The 15763-nt window shown below is 39.2% G+C and overlaps 2 protein-coding genes and 1 long non-coding RNA gene across 6 annotated transcripts in view; 2 read left to right on the plus strand and 1 right to left on the minus strand.

Annotated features, from left to right (window-relative positions):
- Nucleotides 1–11382, minus strand: part of IFTAP (intraflagellar transport associated protein) — a 63663-nt gene extending 52281 nt beyond the window's left edge. For 2 of the 4 annotated variants that reach the window (XM_065944575.1, XM_065944573.1), the window contains exon 1: nt 11255–11382. Coding sequence is in view for 1 of the 4 variants with exons in the window: in XM_065944576.1 (XP_065800648.1) it covers nt 11255–11261 (7 nt within the window). In the remaining 3 variants the exon portion in view is untranslated. The remainder of the gene's footprint in view (nt 1–11254) is intronic. The other 2 variants (XM_065944576.1, XM_065944574.1) reach the window with 2 other exon arrangements.
- The window catches only part of LOC136174394 (uncharacterized), a 1095937-nt gene that overhangs the window by 59601 nt on the left and 1020573 nt on the right, over nt 1–15763 (plus strand). The window lies entirely within an intron of this gene.
- On the plus strand, nt 11715–13298 carry RAG2 (recombination activating 2). Its single transcript, XM_065943879.1, has one exon. It carries the CDS (start codon nt 11715–11717, stop codon nt 13296–13298), a length of 1584 nt encoding a protein of 527 aa, XP_065799951.1.

Genomic DNA, 15763 nt, shown 5'->3' on the forward strand with positions numbered 1-15763 from the left:
AGCTGACAGTATAAGCCTCTAGATTTCCATATAAATTCCCCTTGGTACAACCCTCTCCAGTGAATATTAAAGGAAGCCTTTGGTGGGAGGCAGGAGAGGCTTGGGGATAACTGCTAACTACAAAGCTTTAGAAGAGGAGCTTCCCAGGTGGTTCAGTGGTAAAGAACCCTCCTGCCAACGCAGGAGATGCAGGTTCCATCCATGGGCTGGGAAGAACCCCTGGAGAAGGAAATGGCAACCCACTCCAGTATTCTTGCCTGGAAAATTCCATGGACAGAGAAGCCTGGCAGGCTACGTCCATGGGGTCACAAAAGAGTCAGGCATGGCCTAGCGACTGAACAACAGCAAAACTTTAGAAGAGAAAAGCTGAGTATGGTCATCTGTGCAGAGGTCTCAGAAGCTAGCACATCTTTGTTACTTTGTTATACTTTTTCCTTGATAAAAATCTCATCTTCAGGAAAAGAGAAAAGAGAAGACACCCTGTAAAAGTTGACCAAGAATGTTGGATCTCAGGCGTGTTGATGGTTTTTCTCCTGCAGAAAGCTCTAGAGGGTGGGAATAATACTAATCTATAAAATTATATGTTTAAGCAGAAAGTTTCCTCTTGAAAAATTTGCTTCCCTTTCCTGATCATCCATCCAAGTTACTGTAATGGGGTTTCTTGAGGCTATCATTTATTAACACTTGTTCATCAACAGATTGTATAAAATCAATTTTAGTTCCCCAAAACATACTCTTCCTCCAAGCTGCTCAAGTCAATCCAGAAATGTCTACATTGACTCACTGAGGCGGGTCAACTATTGGACTGTTTTCAATTACTCAGTTATTAATTCCATTAAACAAAAATGCAGACAGTTAAGCGTTCGGAACTCCCTCTCCTTGCTCAGTCCTTATTTTTTTAAAAAAAAGCAAATTACCTGTGGACATGTAAGCTGAAAGATGTACCCATAAGACAAATTTGAGAAAATCCATTGTTTTTGAAAGCAAAAAAATCACTTTTCCACTACCATTTTTGTTTCTTAATTTGCTTTTTTGAAAAATTTGAGTCAATCACCTACCTTCACCTCCTAACAAAACTACAAACATATTAACTGACCTCTAGACTAGTACATTTTATCAAGAAAAATGTACAATACGCATATTTCAATCTTCAAAACTGATCTCCTAGCCTCAGAAATGTGATCATCTACCTCAGTGAGTTACGAACAATAATAGTATTGTCACTGAGTATTTCAGTGAACATTTTTTCAAGTCCCCTGATAAACCTGCGGATCCAAACAGGCAGGAGAGTTTCTAAGTCAACTTTAGAATTCTATAATCACGCAATAAGGTTTCAATCATAAAAGAGTGATTAGCGCAATTGTAAGCCCGCCTTCCCATGGGACATGATGTCCCATTATTGCTCCTTTTACCTGTATTGCATGACAACTGTGACACAAACCCATCCACTTTCAATTAAAGTCATCTCTTTGTCTGGCTTCCCAGCCCGGGGGCCACGTGCACCGCGAGCAGCACCTCCACAAAACCAGAAAGCCTACTTTAAAGCAACACCTGCACAGCTAGTTAGGAGCAGGTGTAGACCCACCAGACTAAATCAACTCTGTTTTTAGGAATTCATTTCGAAAAGTGTTTCAAAATGCCAGATGGTGCAAATAATATCGACCTTTTCATTTGACATTCTCTTAAAAAGAAATAAGATTTTAAAGCTGAATTTCCCAGCTATTTTTGATTCTAAATTCCTATGACCATGGAATAACAAATGGGCCTTAAGGAGTAATTCAGTGATTCCCTAACTTTCAATTTCCCTCAGCATTTTATTTGCAATTTTCCTTCGGTGTACACAACATAACACACACATACACCTACGTAAAAACCAATTTCTTTTTGCCAGCATGGTTTCTATACACAAAGGTAGAAATTAAGAAACACAAATTCCCTCCTTCTCTAAGGATAAAAATTTTAAGTGCATTTTCTTTTTGCTACAACACTGTAAATCACCTCTAAAATGTTGCTCCATTTTATTCTACAATTAGGAATCCTCCTTAAAAATCAGAGAATGTTCTAGTCAGGTGGCTGCTTTTAATTCATCACTTTAAATAAAAAGTGACAAGTCACTTGTCATTTTCTTCTCTTGACAATCCATCATACTAACTGTAGATTGCTTCCGTCTATGTGTTTCCTTTTCCTTCCTCTTTTCTCCTCTTTGCTAGTTTCAGTTGTGGCTTCTATCGTGGGATTAATTCAACAAGTCAGACATCTCCCTTTCCCATACTATTTATATTACTTCCTAAAAAAAATCAGCCACTTATTTAAAAAAGTAAAAATTGTCTATGCCTGTTTGAATGCTATGAAAAGCTGCCATTGATCTTATTTCAAACACTTGCTAACCCGTTGGACAATAATGCCATTTAAGATGTTTCTTCATTTATAAAAGGGGATGGAAATGCTCGACAGGTCACTACATTTCTTGGGAAACACTGTCATGAGTTCACAAAACTGTACTCCTCCTCTGCCCGCCTCAGCTCACCATGTACGCACACTCCTGCAGCTGTGTTACCCTTTCAAGTTATTTAACTTTTCTGGCCTTAAGTAGTTTGAATGTAGATATAAAAGGACAGGATTTGAAGTTGTCTTCCATCTCTGACGTTCTATTTTCCTCCATCTATGTTTCCTTTTCATTCAATTACACATGACAGTATATTCCATTACTAAGTCTTTTATCTCCTCTGTGGAAAAAAGATTATTTTACGCTGTAATGACACTGACTTGTATTCTTTAATTGCCCACTGTCTTTGGATTTAAGGTAGAAGAAATACACATATATCAGTGTGAGTTTGACTCTGCCCCTATATTTGTGATTTCTTGAACTTTTAAGAAAGGGTGACTACTTCCTACTATCATGCAAGCTCCTTAAGGCAAGACCTGTGTCTGTGATATTTTTTTTTTCTAATCCTCCACATGACTCTGTACACAGTGGATGCTGGATAAATATTGTTCATGACTTCACATTTAGCTTCTGTGCTAGGATTTTGATAGCCTGGGGACAACGAACCCACTCAGCAACCAACTACCTGCTTTCTGGTGTTAGTAGAATGCAAAGGCTAAAACATTTACCTGAACCTAGCCCTGGTTTCAGTGTTGTGTTTATTATTTTATATTTATTGTGGAGACATCCGATATGTCAGTTAGACGAGAGGTGTCACTGATGCTGGAATTTCCAGTGGCAAAATCATTACACAATACCATAAACAGGTTAGGGAATAACCCAATGCTCTTGCAGATAGGAAAAAAAAAAAATCACTATGGAAGTAACCAGAAGAGATGATGACACTTTTTTAAAGAATGGATCAACATTTCAAACGATGAAAATCGGCCAAACAACTGAGCTACTTGCTCGGTTTTTAAAAAGTCAACCCTGAAAATGCACCCTAAAAATTTTCAAAAAATGAACATCTTCACTTATACAAATAAATTTATGGCACCATCATCATTAGATGGATTTATTGAGAACACTCTTTACAACAGACACTTCATATCCATCCATCCTCCCAACAAGGCAGGTATCACCCATTTTAGAGATAAGGACTGAAGCTCAAAAAGGCCATTCGGCTAGTAAGTGGAAGAACTCAGACTCGAATCCAAATCTATCTACCTCTGACCACTACATTCTATCATCTAAGACACACAGAATCTGATTCAGTGACCAAAAACACTAAATGGTCTGATAGATTGCATTATATTTACCTAATAGAATTTTAGGCAAGTAATAAAAATTATAAAGGTGGAACTATACATTTCATAATACATATGAAATAACATTACATCAAAAAGATAAAACACAATTTAAATACATTCTTATCATAATTAGGTATCAATGCATGGACACCAGGATAAAAATTAGAACAGAGAGAAATAAAAAATTTTATGTTTAGGAAATGGGCTTAATAAATGGTATATATTTTTCTTGTTTTTAATGAACTGTTTTAAAATTAAGTCAGCTACAGTAATCAAGACAGTGTGGTATTGGTGAAAGAATATACAAATAGATCAATGGAACTGAACAGAGAACCCAGGATAGATCCAAGGAGAGCTAACAGACCTTTGACAGAGGAGCAAGCAACAAAGAAAAAAACAGACTTTCCAACAAAGGGTTCTGGAACAACTGGACATCCACAAGCAAACACAGGAATCTAGACATTAATAAAATGGATCACTGAACAAAGAGGGAAACACAACATTATGAAACTCCTAGAAGTTCTATATCAGAAGAAAACCTAGATGACGTTGGCTACAGCAATGGGTTTTTAGATACAACACTAAAAGCATGATCCATGAAAAATATAACTGATAAGCTGAACTTCACCAAAATTAAAGACTTATGCTCGCCCAAAAACACAGACAAGAGAATGAGAAGGAAAGCCATATGCTGGGAGAAAATACTCGTAAAAAACACATCTGATATAGAACTGTTACCCAAAACATACAAAGAACTCTTAAGATACAACAACGAGAAGACAAACAACCTGATTAAAAAATAGGCCAAACACCTTAGCAGACACCTCACTAAAGAAGATATACAGATTACAAGCAAATGAAGAGATGTTCACATCATGTCATTAGGGAAGTGCAAGTTAAAACAATGAGACACCACACACCGATCAGCATGGCCAAGATCCAGAATGCTGACAACACCAGCTGCTGGTGAGGAGGTAAGCAACATGAGCTCTCATTCACTGCCAGTGGGTATACAAAATCATAAAGGCAGTTTGAAGGTTTCTTACAAAACTAAACCTACTCTTACCATATGACTCACTAACAGCGCTCCTTGGTATTCACCCAAAGGACTGGAAAACTTACGTCCACACAAAAACCTGCACATGAGTGTTTATAGCAGCTTTATTCATAACTGCCAAAATCTGAAAGCAACCAACATGCCCTTTGGTAGGAAAACAGATGAACTGTGGATGTCCAGGCAATGAAATATTATTCAGAGCTAAAAAGAAATGAGCTATCAAGTCATACAAAGACATGGAAGAAACTTAAATGCATATTACTAAGTGAAAGAAGCCAATCTGAAAGCTATATGACATTGTGAAATATGCAAAAGTAGGGAAACAATAAAAAAAGATCAGTGGTTTCAGGGGCTGAGGAAAGGGAACAATGAGTAGATGGAGAATAGAGAATTTTTAGGGCAGTGAAATTATTCTGCATGATCCTATAATAATAGATACCTGCCATTACAGATTTGTCCAAACCCCCTGAATGTACAACACCAAGAGTGAATGATAATGTACACTCTGAACTTTGAGTGATAATAATGTGTCAACGTGGGCGTCCTTGGTGGCTCAGTGGGTAAAGAATCCACCTGCAATGCAGGAGACCTGAGTTCAATCCCTGGGTTGGGAAGATCCCCTGGAGGAGGGCATGGCAACCCACTCCAGTATTCTTGCCTGGAGAATCCCTATGGACAGAGGAGCCTGGCGGCCTGCAGTCCACGGGGCTGCAAATAGTCGGTCATGACTAAGTGACCAAGCACAGCCCAAGGTGTCAATGCAGGTTCATCTGTTTTAACAAATGTATCTCTGGGGGAGGTACTGATAAGGAGAGGCTATGAATGAGCAGGGGCACTAGGTATATGGGAAACTCTGAATGTTTCACACAATTTTGCCGCAAACCTAAAACTGCTCTAAAAAAAAAGTTTACCTTAAAAAATTAAGCCAGCTTTTACTTCTGTTCTGAACCCTTTGGTTTATTCTTCCTTTGACTGTGAAACTTCGGAGTAGGAATGGGGGAGGCTACTATCACAGTTTTTAAGACTGCTGTGGAATATTTTCCTTGGTGGAGCACTTATTTAACCTTTTTGCAACAATCTTTTGAGGTAAACATTTCTACCCACATTTCAGAGATGGGAAAACAGAGGCTTAAGGATTAAGATGACTCCACCTGGAACACAGCAAAGTTGGCAGAGAAACCCAGGGCCACTTGACCCCAAAGCCCATTTTCTTAATCACGCCATTGTACAATCCTACCCAGCACTTGCCTGATACAAAGTTGGTAGCAGGCCTCCCAAAAACAGAACTCCTTTTGAGCCTTGCATTAAAGAAAACAAGAGCACTCAAAATCACTGACATTGGTATTAGTAGTTTCTGCTTTAGGAAAAATAATTTCCCATTTGAATCATGATATCATTTATTTGTTGCCGTTGTTGCTGTTTAGTCACTAAGTTAAGTCACTTTAAGTTACTGTTAAGTCACTCTGTGCTAACCCTTGGACTTTAGCCCGCCAGGCTCTTTTGTCCATGGGACGTCCCAGGCCAGAATCCTGGAGTGGGTTGCCATTTCCTTCTCCAGGGGAGCTTCCCAACTAGGGGATCAAATCCACGTCTCCTGTTTGGCTTGGCAGGTGGGTTCTTTACCACGGAGCCACCTGGTAAGCCCCAGTAATTATTTAAATCATATTAATTATATTCATTTTTCTAAAATGTTTCTAATAAATCAGGTTTCTACCAGGGCTTTTTTTCTGTCTTTACAGATGAATAGCAGATTAGGTTTTCACTGCTCACCAGTAAGGAAACAGTTAAATCTTGAGGGTACACCCTGGTGGATATCTCCCTCAACCATCTAAAGAAAAAAAAAGTCACAGTCAGTTACTCCCGTTAGATCTGCGTTCACTGGGACATCTGTAGGCACACATACACGCTCTGTTTACCGTCACCCTTCTGCAGGCCACGGTCAGAGTCAGCAGTGAATCTTCCCCAAGTGCTGACATTTAATACCTGGTTTAGCGGCAAAGATTGAGAGGGCTGAGCAGACCCCTGGCCTTCAGGTAGGTCCAATAACTTCATTTCTACTGGAGCTAAAACCCGGGAGCTTACGCTTGTCAACTTTTAGGGAAAGATGCCCCTTTCGACAGTATATTAGTTCCAGTTGGACTGGGTGTCCAGATGGGGAAGGGATGATGTAGAATTTGGAGAGAACGCGGCTTTCTGGTCTCAGGCTGCAAAAAGGATTTTATTCCTGTGGCATCCAAGCTGACATATTCATCTTACTGCATAAATGCTTCTCTGGTACAAGGGTCAGAAGGAAGACCCAATCCCGGCTCTACTGTCAGCAAAAAAAATCAAACAATGTGTGCCTCAAGCCTGATTAACTGTGCAAGATAGGGTTAATTCACACCCTGAAGACTGCAGTTACATGAGGTTACCTGCTATTTTGCAGCAATCAGGAAAACGTGTGCCACACTGATCAGTAAGATTTAATGCTTCTGAGTACAGTAGCTTTCTTTGGAAGGGAAAAAAAGTCAGTTCAGACACAGGAAACTACAAACCCAGACCTCACACCATTAGTCCTCTTTTGATTCTCAACTATGCCCTAGCTTCACAGTGAATAAGTGAAAAGCTCCCTGCTGAGGGATGTTAGCATGGGGTTGGGAAACTTGTATAAATTTATTGGTCCCCTATTTCTGTCTTTTAAAAAGAATCTTTAATGTGTTGACTTTGAAAGTTCCTTCAATCGAAGAACAGTGTCTTCTTTTTCAAACCCTGCCTGTTTTTATCTGGCCTATTTAAAGAGAATCACTTCAGTAGATTATTTTAGTTATAGTATCACCTTTTAAAACCTCATTTAAAAACCGAGATGGGACAAATAGAGTCACATTGAAACCGTGGAAAATATACCATAGTCTACTCCTGTGAAGACATATTTAAGTTAGTAAAGCAAAATTGCAAATTCTAAACTACATGGCAAAATAAAGTGAAAACACTTTCAATGTTCTTGTTCATTCTTTAAATACATAAGTCATCCAGCCATGGTTTAAAATGTGTAACCTAAAAATTAAAAACACAAATACTTTGTGTTACAAGAAGAGGTAATTCATCTTAATGGTAATCAACCTTACCACTATTTTTATGGCCCTGTAATTATGGGGTGAGCCAAGAGCAGGACATCAAAGGGAAAACAGGTCAGAAATCTTTGGGGACCCAAAAAAGCTACACAAAGGGGTAGTATTCCTCATGTCTTGCCTAAGAAAATGTTTCTGTTTAATCTACAATAACCATGTTTTCCTTTATGAGAAGTCAAAATCCCTGTGAACTTTATTTGTAATCAATTTTTCATTAATAATCTTTTTTTTTTCTCTGTATACACAGAGAACACTACTTAAGGCACTGTGGTGACCTGACTGAGAAAGAAGTCCAAAAGGGAAGGGATGTATGTATATGTGTGGCTGTTTCATTGATGTACGGTAGAAACTAACACAATATAAAAATTAACTTAAATTCAAAATCCCCATGAAGCCAATAAGCGACAATGAAGCTTTCTGTTTAAAAGCAAGCACTCTTGGTGTACGGTCACCCCTTGGGATCTGGGATCCATTACCTCTGCACAGTGGGCTTTCTAGCCCAGTCATTACTGGGCGCTGGTGCTTCCTCTACCCCAGAGCGGGCAACTCTGAAATCATCTGCACATCATGCTGAGTGTAATCACTGCTGGTTTTCCTTTATTAAACTGAGCGCCAGCAACATTTCCTTTTCGTTCCAATGGAGAGCATTTTCTCAGCTGCAGAAATGCCTTCTCTCGTGTATACCTGGATAGGCCACAAGTAAATAAACCACTTGCCCAGGTTATTTCATAAGCAAGGCCAAGCTGCTGAACGTACAAACCACCATGTCTGAGGAAGAAAGAGGCTTGCTTCATAACCTTAGGCATAATCCTTCTCATTCACCAGTTCCTCATTTGCTTTAATAACCCACAAGATAATTATTAAAATATCACACTTTGAAACTCCCAAATTAAAAATAACTAGAAGAGAATAATTAGCAATTAATTAGATCTGATCTTCAAGGCATCACCAAAAATGCATTAGACTGACCATAGATTCCGAATGGCCCAAGGAAACTTTGCAGGGGGGATAAAATAAATTATAGCATCAAATAATGTTTGCTGTGTGGTGTGCTATGCTCACTCACTAAGTCCTGTCCAACTCTTTGCAACCCCAAAGACTGTAGCCCCGCCAGCTCCTGGACCAGTACATGGGATTTTCCAGGCAAGAATGCCAGAGCGGGTTGTCATTTCCTTCTCCAGGGGATCTTCCTGACCTAGGGACTGAACCTGCATCTCCTGCATTGGCAGGCTAATGTTTATTCAATACTTATTATGTACCAGCATATAAATCACATATGTGCTATATGATTTACATGTGTCATCCCATTTACTCTCAAAAGTAACTCAATGAATAGGTACTAATACTATCTCTACTTCACAGATAAGAAAAGAGAGGAAAAAAAAAGAAAAGAGAGGTAATAAACTTGGCCAAGAGAGTTAAATAGCAAATAAGTGTTTCAGCCCAAATTTGGACTCAGACAATCTAACTTTAGAGTCTGCATATTTAATCAGGAGTTAGTGAAAGGGTAACAAGAAGAATGAAATATTCTGTTACTTAAATTGAGCTCACCACCAACACCTCTGTCCTATGCATGCACAGTCGTGTCCAACTCTTTGTGCCCCGGTGGGCTACAGGCACACCAGGCTCCTCTACGGGACTGCCCAAGCAAGAATACTGGAGTGGGTTTCCATTTCCTCCTCCAGGGGATCAACCCAATCCAGGATCAAACCCACATCTCCTGCATTGCAGGCAGATTCTTTACCACTGAGTCACCTGGGAAGCCCCTTCTGCTGCATTAGTTCAGTTCAGTCACTCAGTCATGTCCAACTCTTTGTGACCCCATGGACTGCAGCACGCCAGGCTTCCCTGTCCATCACCAACTCCCAGAGATTACTCAAACTCATGTCCATCGAGTCAGTGATGCCATCCAACCATCTCATCCTTTGTTGTCCTCTTCTCCTGCTTTCACTCTTTCCCAGCATCAGGGTCTTTTCCAATAAGTCAGCTCTTCGCATCAAGAGGCCAAAACACTGGAGCTTCGGCTTCAGGATCAATCCTTCCAATGAATATTCAGGACTGATTTTCTTTAGGAGTGACTGTTGCATATGTTTTATTCAATTCTCACCAGTCTAAAAAATTATCAATCTACACCCACTAACCAGATTCCCAGACCTTAAAACCCTTCTAATCAGCTAACTATGCATTAACAACCTTACTTTTTATAAGTTCAAATATAATCATCACAACTAAGACTTACAGTGTACAAAGCCCTGTTCTAAGCGCTTTCCATGTATTAACTTACTAATCACAACTTACATCAACCTGTGAGGTAGGTAAAATTATCATTTCGTTTTACAGATGAGGAAACTAGACACAGGTTAAATTATTTGCCCAAGGTAACATAGGAAGTGACAGAGCCAGGATTTGAATCCAGGCAGTCAACTTTCAGAGTCCATCCTCTTAGCCACTGTTTTTGAAACATTAACAGTTTATTCTTAGAAGTCAAGGAATCTGTGCTTTTTTTCCCTTTAATTTAGGAATTTAGTCTGCAAACAGGGAGTGTATTTCACATAAAGGCTCCTGATATCTCTTCAAAGTAGGTAATAATTTTTTTAAATTAATCAAGCTTACTTCATCTGATAAATATCTCTTTTAAAAAATCATACAAATATTACATTCTGTATAATTCTGGTACCTCTTTTCTTAACGCTTGCTTACAACAGAATTACTAAAGAATTACTTCCAGCTTCTGGAACTGGAAAGGGATCTGAAATAACGGCCACTCTTATTTTCTTATCCAAAAAGAGGGAGGAAGGGAGGGAGGGGAAGAAACAGGGGAGAGAAGAGGTATTGGAAAACTTCTCTGCTTCCCTAAAAGAACTCTAAAAGCGAAGCAAGAGCAGCTGAGAAAATAAACAGCCTTTGGCGAGGTATTCGCTAAAGTCAAATTACCATATTTCCATGGCTACACAGGGGAATGGTAAAAATCACGATCAGGTAAATTCTCCCCGGCACGCTAGGTATTCAGAGACTAATCTTTTGGTTCTGCAAAACAGTCACAGCTTTGTACTCTCGGTGCCCCCTTCAAACTCCCGCCTCAGCAACCTAAGGATGCCCAAGTGTGCCATTTTGAGTCCGAGCTCCAAAGCGTCCCGGCAGGAGTCCGTGAGGACACCTCGGCCAGGAGTCTCTTCAGGAGGCGGTTTCCAGGCAACCCTACTCTGGCCAGAAGCAGTTGTGCTTCCTACCCGGTCATCTGTTAATGAGTCCCCCGGAGAGGCTCCAAAAACACCCGGGCGGGGGTAGCCTGACGCCCCTCCTGGTACGCAACTTTCTCGTAACCCGGATGTTAGGTTCCATCAGCCATTCTCACCTCCCATTCCCTAGTGTTCTGTCTTGGCTCCCAGCTAGTCACTTCGCGTTTTTGCCGTCTTTACTCACAGAGACTTGTCTCCTCGAGCAACAAACTATTGGAGCCACACGTCCCATAGAGAACGGATTCCTGGGAAATGTAGTTCTTTCTGCTGACAACTGGTGAATCTTTAAGGGAATAGGACTACACTTCCCAGAAATCTAAGGGACGGTAGTCCATGTCTAAAACAGCTCCCAGCTGCTAGGATTGCTTTAAGCAGAAAGGTTCCGTGTCTCCTTGCTTGTGAGGCCTGAATTTTTGCTATTCCACTGCAAACTTGTGGGACAACTCTTTATTTTTAACATGCTTTTTGCATGTGAGGGAATTTACACATAGTGATTTTATATGAAGAGACGTAATAAGTAAAAAAATTTTCTTTTGTAATTCTTTCAGATAAAAGATCTATCCACCGTCAGAAAATATGTCACTACAGATGGTAACAGTCGGTAATAGCATAGCCTTAATTCAACCAGGCTTCTCATTAATGAATTTTGATGGGCAAGTTTTCTTCTTTGGTCAAAAAGGCTGGCCCAAGAGGTCTTGCCCCACTGGAGTTTTCCATTTTGAGGTAAAGCATAGCCATCTCAAACTGAAGCCTGCAGTTTTCTCTAAGGATTCTTGCTACCTTCCTCCTCTTCGATACCCAGCCACTTGCACATTCAGCGGCAACTTGGAGTCTGAAAAGCCTCAGTACATCATCCATGGAGGAAAAACACCAAACAATGAGCTTTCAGATAAGATTTATGTGATGTCTGTTGTTTGCAAGAACAACAAAAAAGTTACTTTTCGCTGCACAGAGAAGGACTTGGTAGGAGACGTTCCTGAAGGCAGATATGGTCATTCCATTGATGTGGTGTATAGTCGAGGGAAAAGTATGGGTGTTCTCTTTGGAGGACGGTCATACATACCTTCTGCCCAAAGAACCACAGAGAAATGGAACAGCGTGGCTGACTGCCTGCCCCATGTCTTCTTGGTGGATTTTGAATTTGGATGCTCCACGTCATACATTCTTCCAGAACTTCAAGATGGACTATCTTTTCATGTCTCCATTGCCAGAAATGATACTGTTTATATTTTAGGAGGCCATTCACTTGCCAATAACATCCGCCCTGCCAATCTGTACAGAATAAGGGTTGATCTCCCCCTGGGTAGCCCAGCTGTGGAGTGCACAGTCTTGCCAGGAGGAATCTCTGTCTCTAGTGCAATCCTGACTCAAATAAACAATGATGAATTCGTTATTGTTGGTGGCTATCAGCTTGAAAATCAAAAAAGAATGGTCTGCAACATCATCTCTTTCAAGGATAACAAGATAGACATTCATGAGATGGAAACCCCAGATTGGACCCCAGATATTAAGCATAGCAAGATATGGTTTGGAAGCAACATGGGAAATGGAACTGTTTTCCTCGGCATACCAGGAGACAATAAACAGGCTGTTTCAGAGGCATTTTACTTCTATACATTGAAATGTGCTGAAGACGATGTGAACGAAGATCAGAAAGCTTTCACGAGTAGTCAGACATCAGCAGAAGACCCAGGGGACTCCACTCCCTTTGAAGACTCAGAAGAATTTTGCTTCAGTGCAGAAGCAAACAGTTTCGATGGTGATGATGAATTTGACACCTACAATGAAGATGATGAGGAAGATGAGTCTGAGACAGGCTACTGGATTACGTGCTGTTCTACTTGTGATGTGGATATCAACACTTGGGTACCATTTTATTCAACTGAGCTCAACAAGCCTGCCATGATCTATTGCTCTCATGGAGATGGACATTGGGTCCATGCCCAGTGTATGGATCTAGCAGAACGCACACTCATCCAACTGTCAGAAGGAAGCAATAAATATTACTGCAACGAGCATGTGGAGATAGCAAGAGCACTGCAAACTCCCAAAAGAGTTCAATCATTAAAAAAGCCTCCACTGAGATCCCTCCACAAAAAGGGTTCTGGGAAAATTATTACTCCTGCCAAGAAATCTTTTCTTAGAAGGTTGTTTGACTAGTTCCATGAAAGCCTTTCAGATTCAGGTGCATCAAAATTTTAAACTTATTTTAAAGAATTGTAACAATGATAAAATTTATCTTCCCATTTTTGTTTATTGAAAACATCTAATATTTTCATTTAGTTATATGAGTAAAGTACTAAGGGAAAGTGCTTATAATGCCATACTGAATACAGTCATTGTATTTAGACCTATACAGGACCTATAACCTGTATTTTGAAAATATTTTACTCAAAGTTATATTCAATGGGAATTTATGATCTGAATTTTTAGTCAAAGAATGTTAAACACAGAAATAGTAATAATAATCAAGGTATGCTTACATCCTTTACATAGCTTTTGGTAACAAATAATCCACCAAACAGTTAATATAAATTTAACCAGTAAAATAACTAACACCCAAAGGAGTTAAATGAATTATTTTGTAGACTGTAACAATTTGGTGGTTGACCAGAAATTAAAATTGAGATCACCTGTATCCCACATGAATGTTCTTTGTACACCTCAAAAATGGCCACCTGACTATGCCCATATACAGAAAAAGCTTTAAGGAGATAGGTAGAGATAGTTAGATTGTTGTTGTGTTTAGTTGCTCAGTCGTGCCCAACTCTTTGGACCCCATGGACTGTAGCCCACTAGACTTGTCTGTCCATGGGAATACTCCAGGCAAGAATACTGCAGTGGGTAGCCATGCCCTCCTCAGGGGATCTTCCCAGCCCAGAAATCGAACCCAGGTCTCCTGTGTTGCAGGTGGATTCTTTACTGTCTGAGCCACCAGGGAAGCTAGATAGAAAAAAAAAAAAATTTATAATCTCCGTTAACATGAAGAAAGACAAAAAGAATCTACATCGTTTGTTGCATTTTATCAAGCTATCCACATGCACTTTCTTCGTAGACTCACCCGTTCATATGGTTAACAGATGATAAAGTAAAACTAGTCAGTTGAACCAGTTCTTCAAGAGATTTAATGAAAACTTCAGTCCACTGATACTTAGCCCTTTGAAACAGGGAGAAGAGTCAGAGTACAATAAGAAAGAATCTCTAAATAGATCTCATGAGAGGTTTTTTCCACAAGTAGTATTTATTACTTACCCAAATAATAAAAGTTTAGAGAATTTGACAAAGTTAACAGGTAGATAATTTTTAAGAGGGAAAAAGAAATATATGTGTGTTTATCAGTCTAGTTGGTACATGGAGTTTGCTGTCATTGAAAGTTGTAAAATCAGTGAGCTTGCTCAGGTTCAGTTAGATAGTTGGTATAATTAAAATTAAAAGAACTGTTAATTTTGAGGCTTCACATCAACTGATAACTAGGTGACCTTAGATACAAATGTCTTCCCTCCTGGAGTATTTTTCTGGAAATGTATTTCATTTTAGCCTAAGAGCTTAAACCATAGCCTCTCATTCATTTGTTTTCACTGAGTCAACAATGTGTAAGGTATTATTGGCAAATTGAGGGGAAATATGAACCATACAGGAGACAAACTCCTGCAACAAAGTTTTGCTAATAGTTCATGCCTCAGATACTGAAATAAATCTGAAAAAATTAAATTATGTTCACTTTGTTTCACTAATGTTGCTTGATGAATATTCCTTTTGCATAATTTGCTATACCATTGTTTTGCTTTTTGTTGTTTCTATTACCTATATAAAACTAATAAAATATGAAAATGTCTTTTGTTTATATTGATTTCTTCCAATTATTAACATTTGTAGTTACACAGTTATTGGCAAAATTATACTGTTTAATTTTCTCAGGATCACTCTACTTTTATTTTTTTTTATCTGTCAGTAGAAAGTGGCTTGAGTGGGAGCTGAAATAGTCTCAACAATGTTCAAAATGTTATTCCCTCAGTTGTAGTTATTTTCACAATCTTCTCTTCTCTTTATTTGTCTACAATGACCAAGTGGCTAAAAAGTAATTACACATATTTGTTTCATAGTGAAAGCAGATTACATATGGTAATCTGAGAGATTCAATTATAGTTGCTTTGGGGGTGTGTGTATGTAAGTTGAGGGCAAGTACTTTGGTTTTACTTACCGTAAGTTTGAGTAAAAGTAGGTCTTTTTAAGTCATCTCACTGATGAGTCTACCAGATGTGATTTGAAGACAATAAAGTTTCTTTTCTACTAAGCATGTGCGAACTTTCAAATGAACCACATTAGAAGAGTACTCAGTTATCCCAAGGATACAATGCTTTTGCCTAACACAGTTCTAGGACTCACTTTCCAATCACTTTCAGAGTCTATGTTTCATTCTTTTGAAGACACTCAACAGTTAGAGATGAATTTGGTTTTTGGAAACAGACAAATGTTATCCAAAGCCAAGCAGGGTGTCATTTTTCAGCATTATTGTCACTTTAGGCCAAACATGAAGCCTGAGCTAACAAAGTGGGTTTTCTGATATGCCTCACAAATAGATTTTAAAGGTAAGTCCCAAATGGTTTACACAGAATAATGTCAAC

This window comes from Muntiacus reevesi, chromosome 9 (genome assembly GCF_963930625.1).
Source record: "Muntiacus reevesi chromosome 9, mMunRee1.1, whole genome shotgun sequence".
NCBI lineage: Eukaryota > Metazoa > Chordata > Mammalia > Artiodactyla > Cervidae > Muntiacus > Muntiacus reevesi.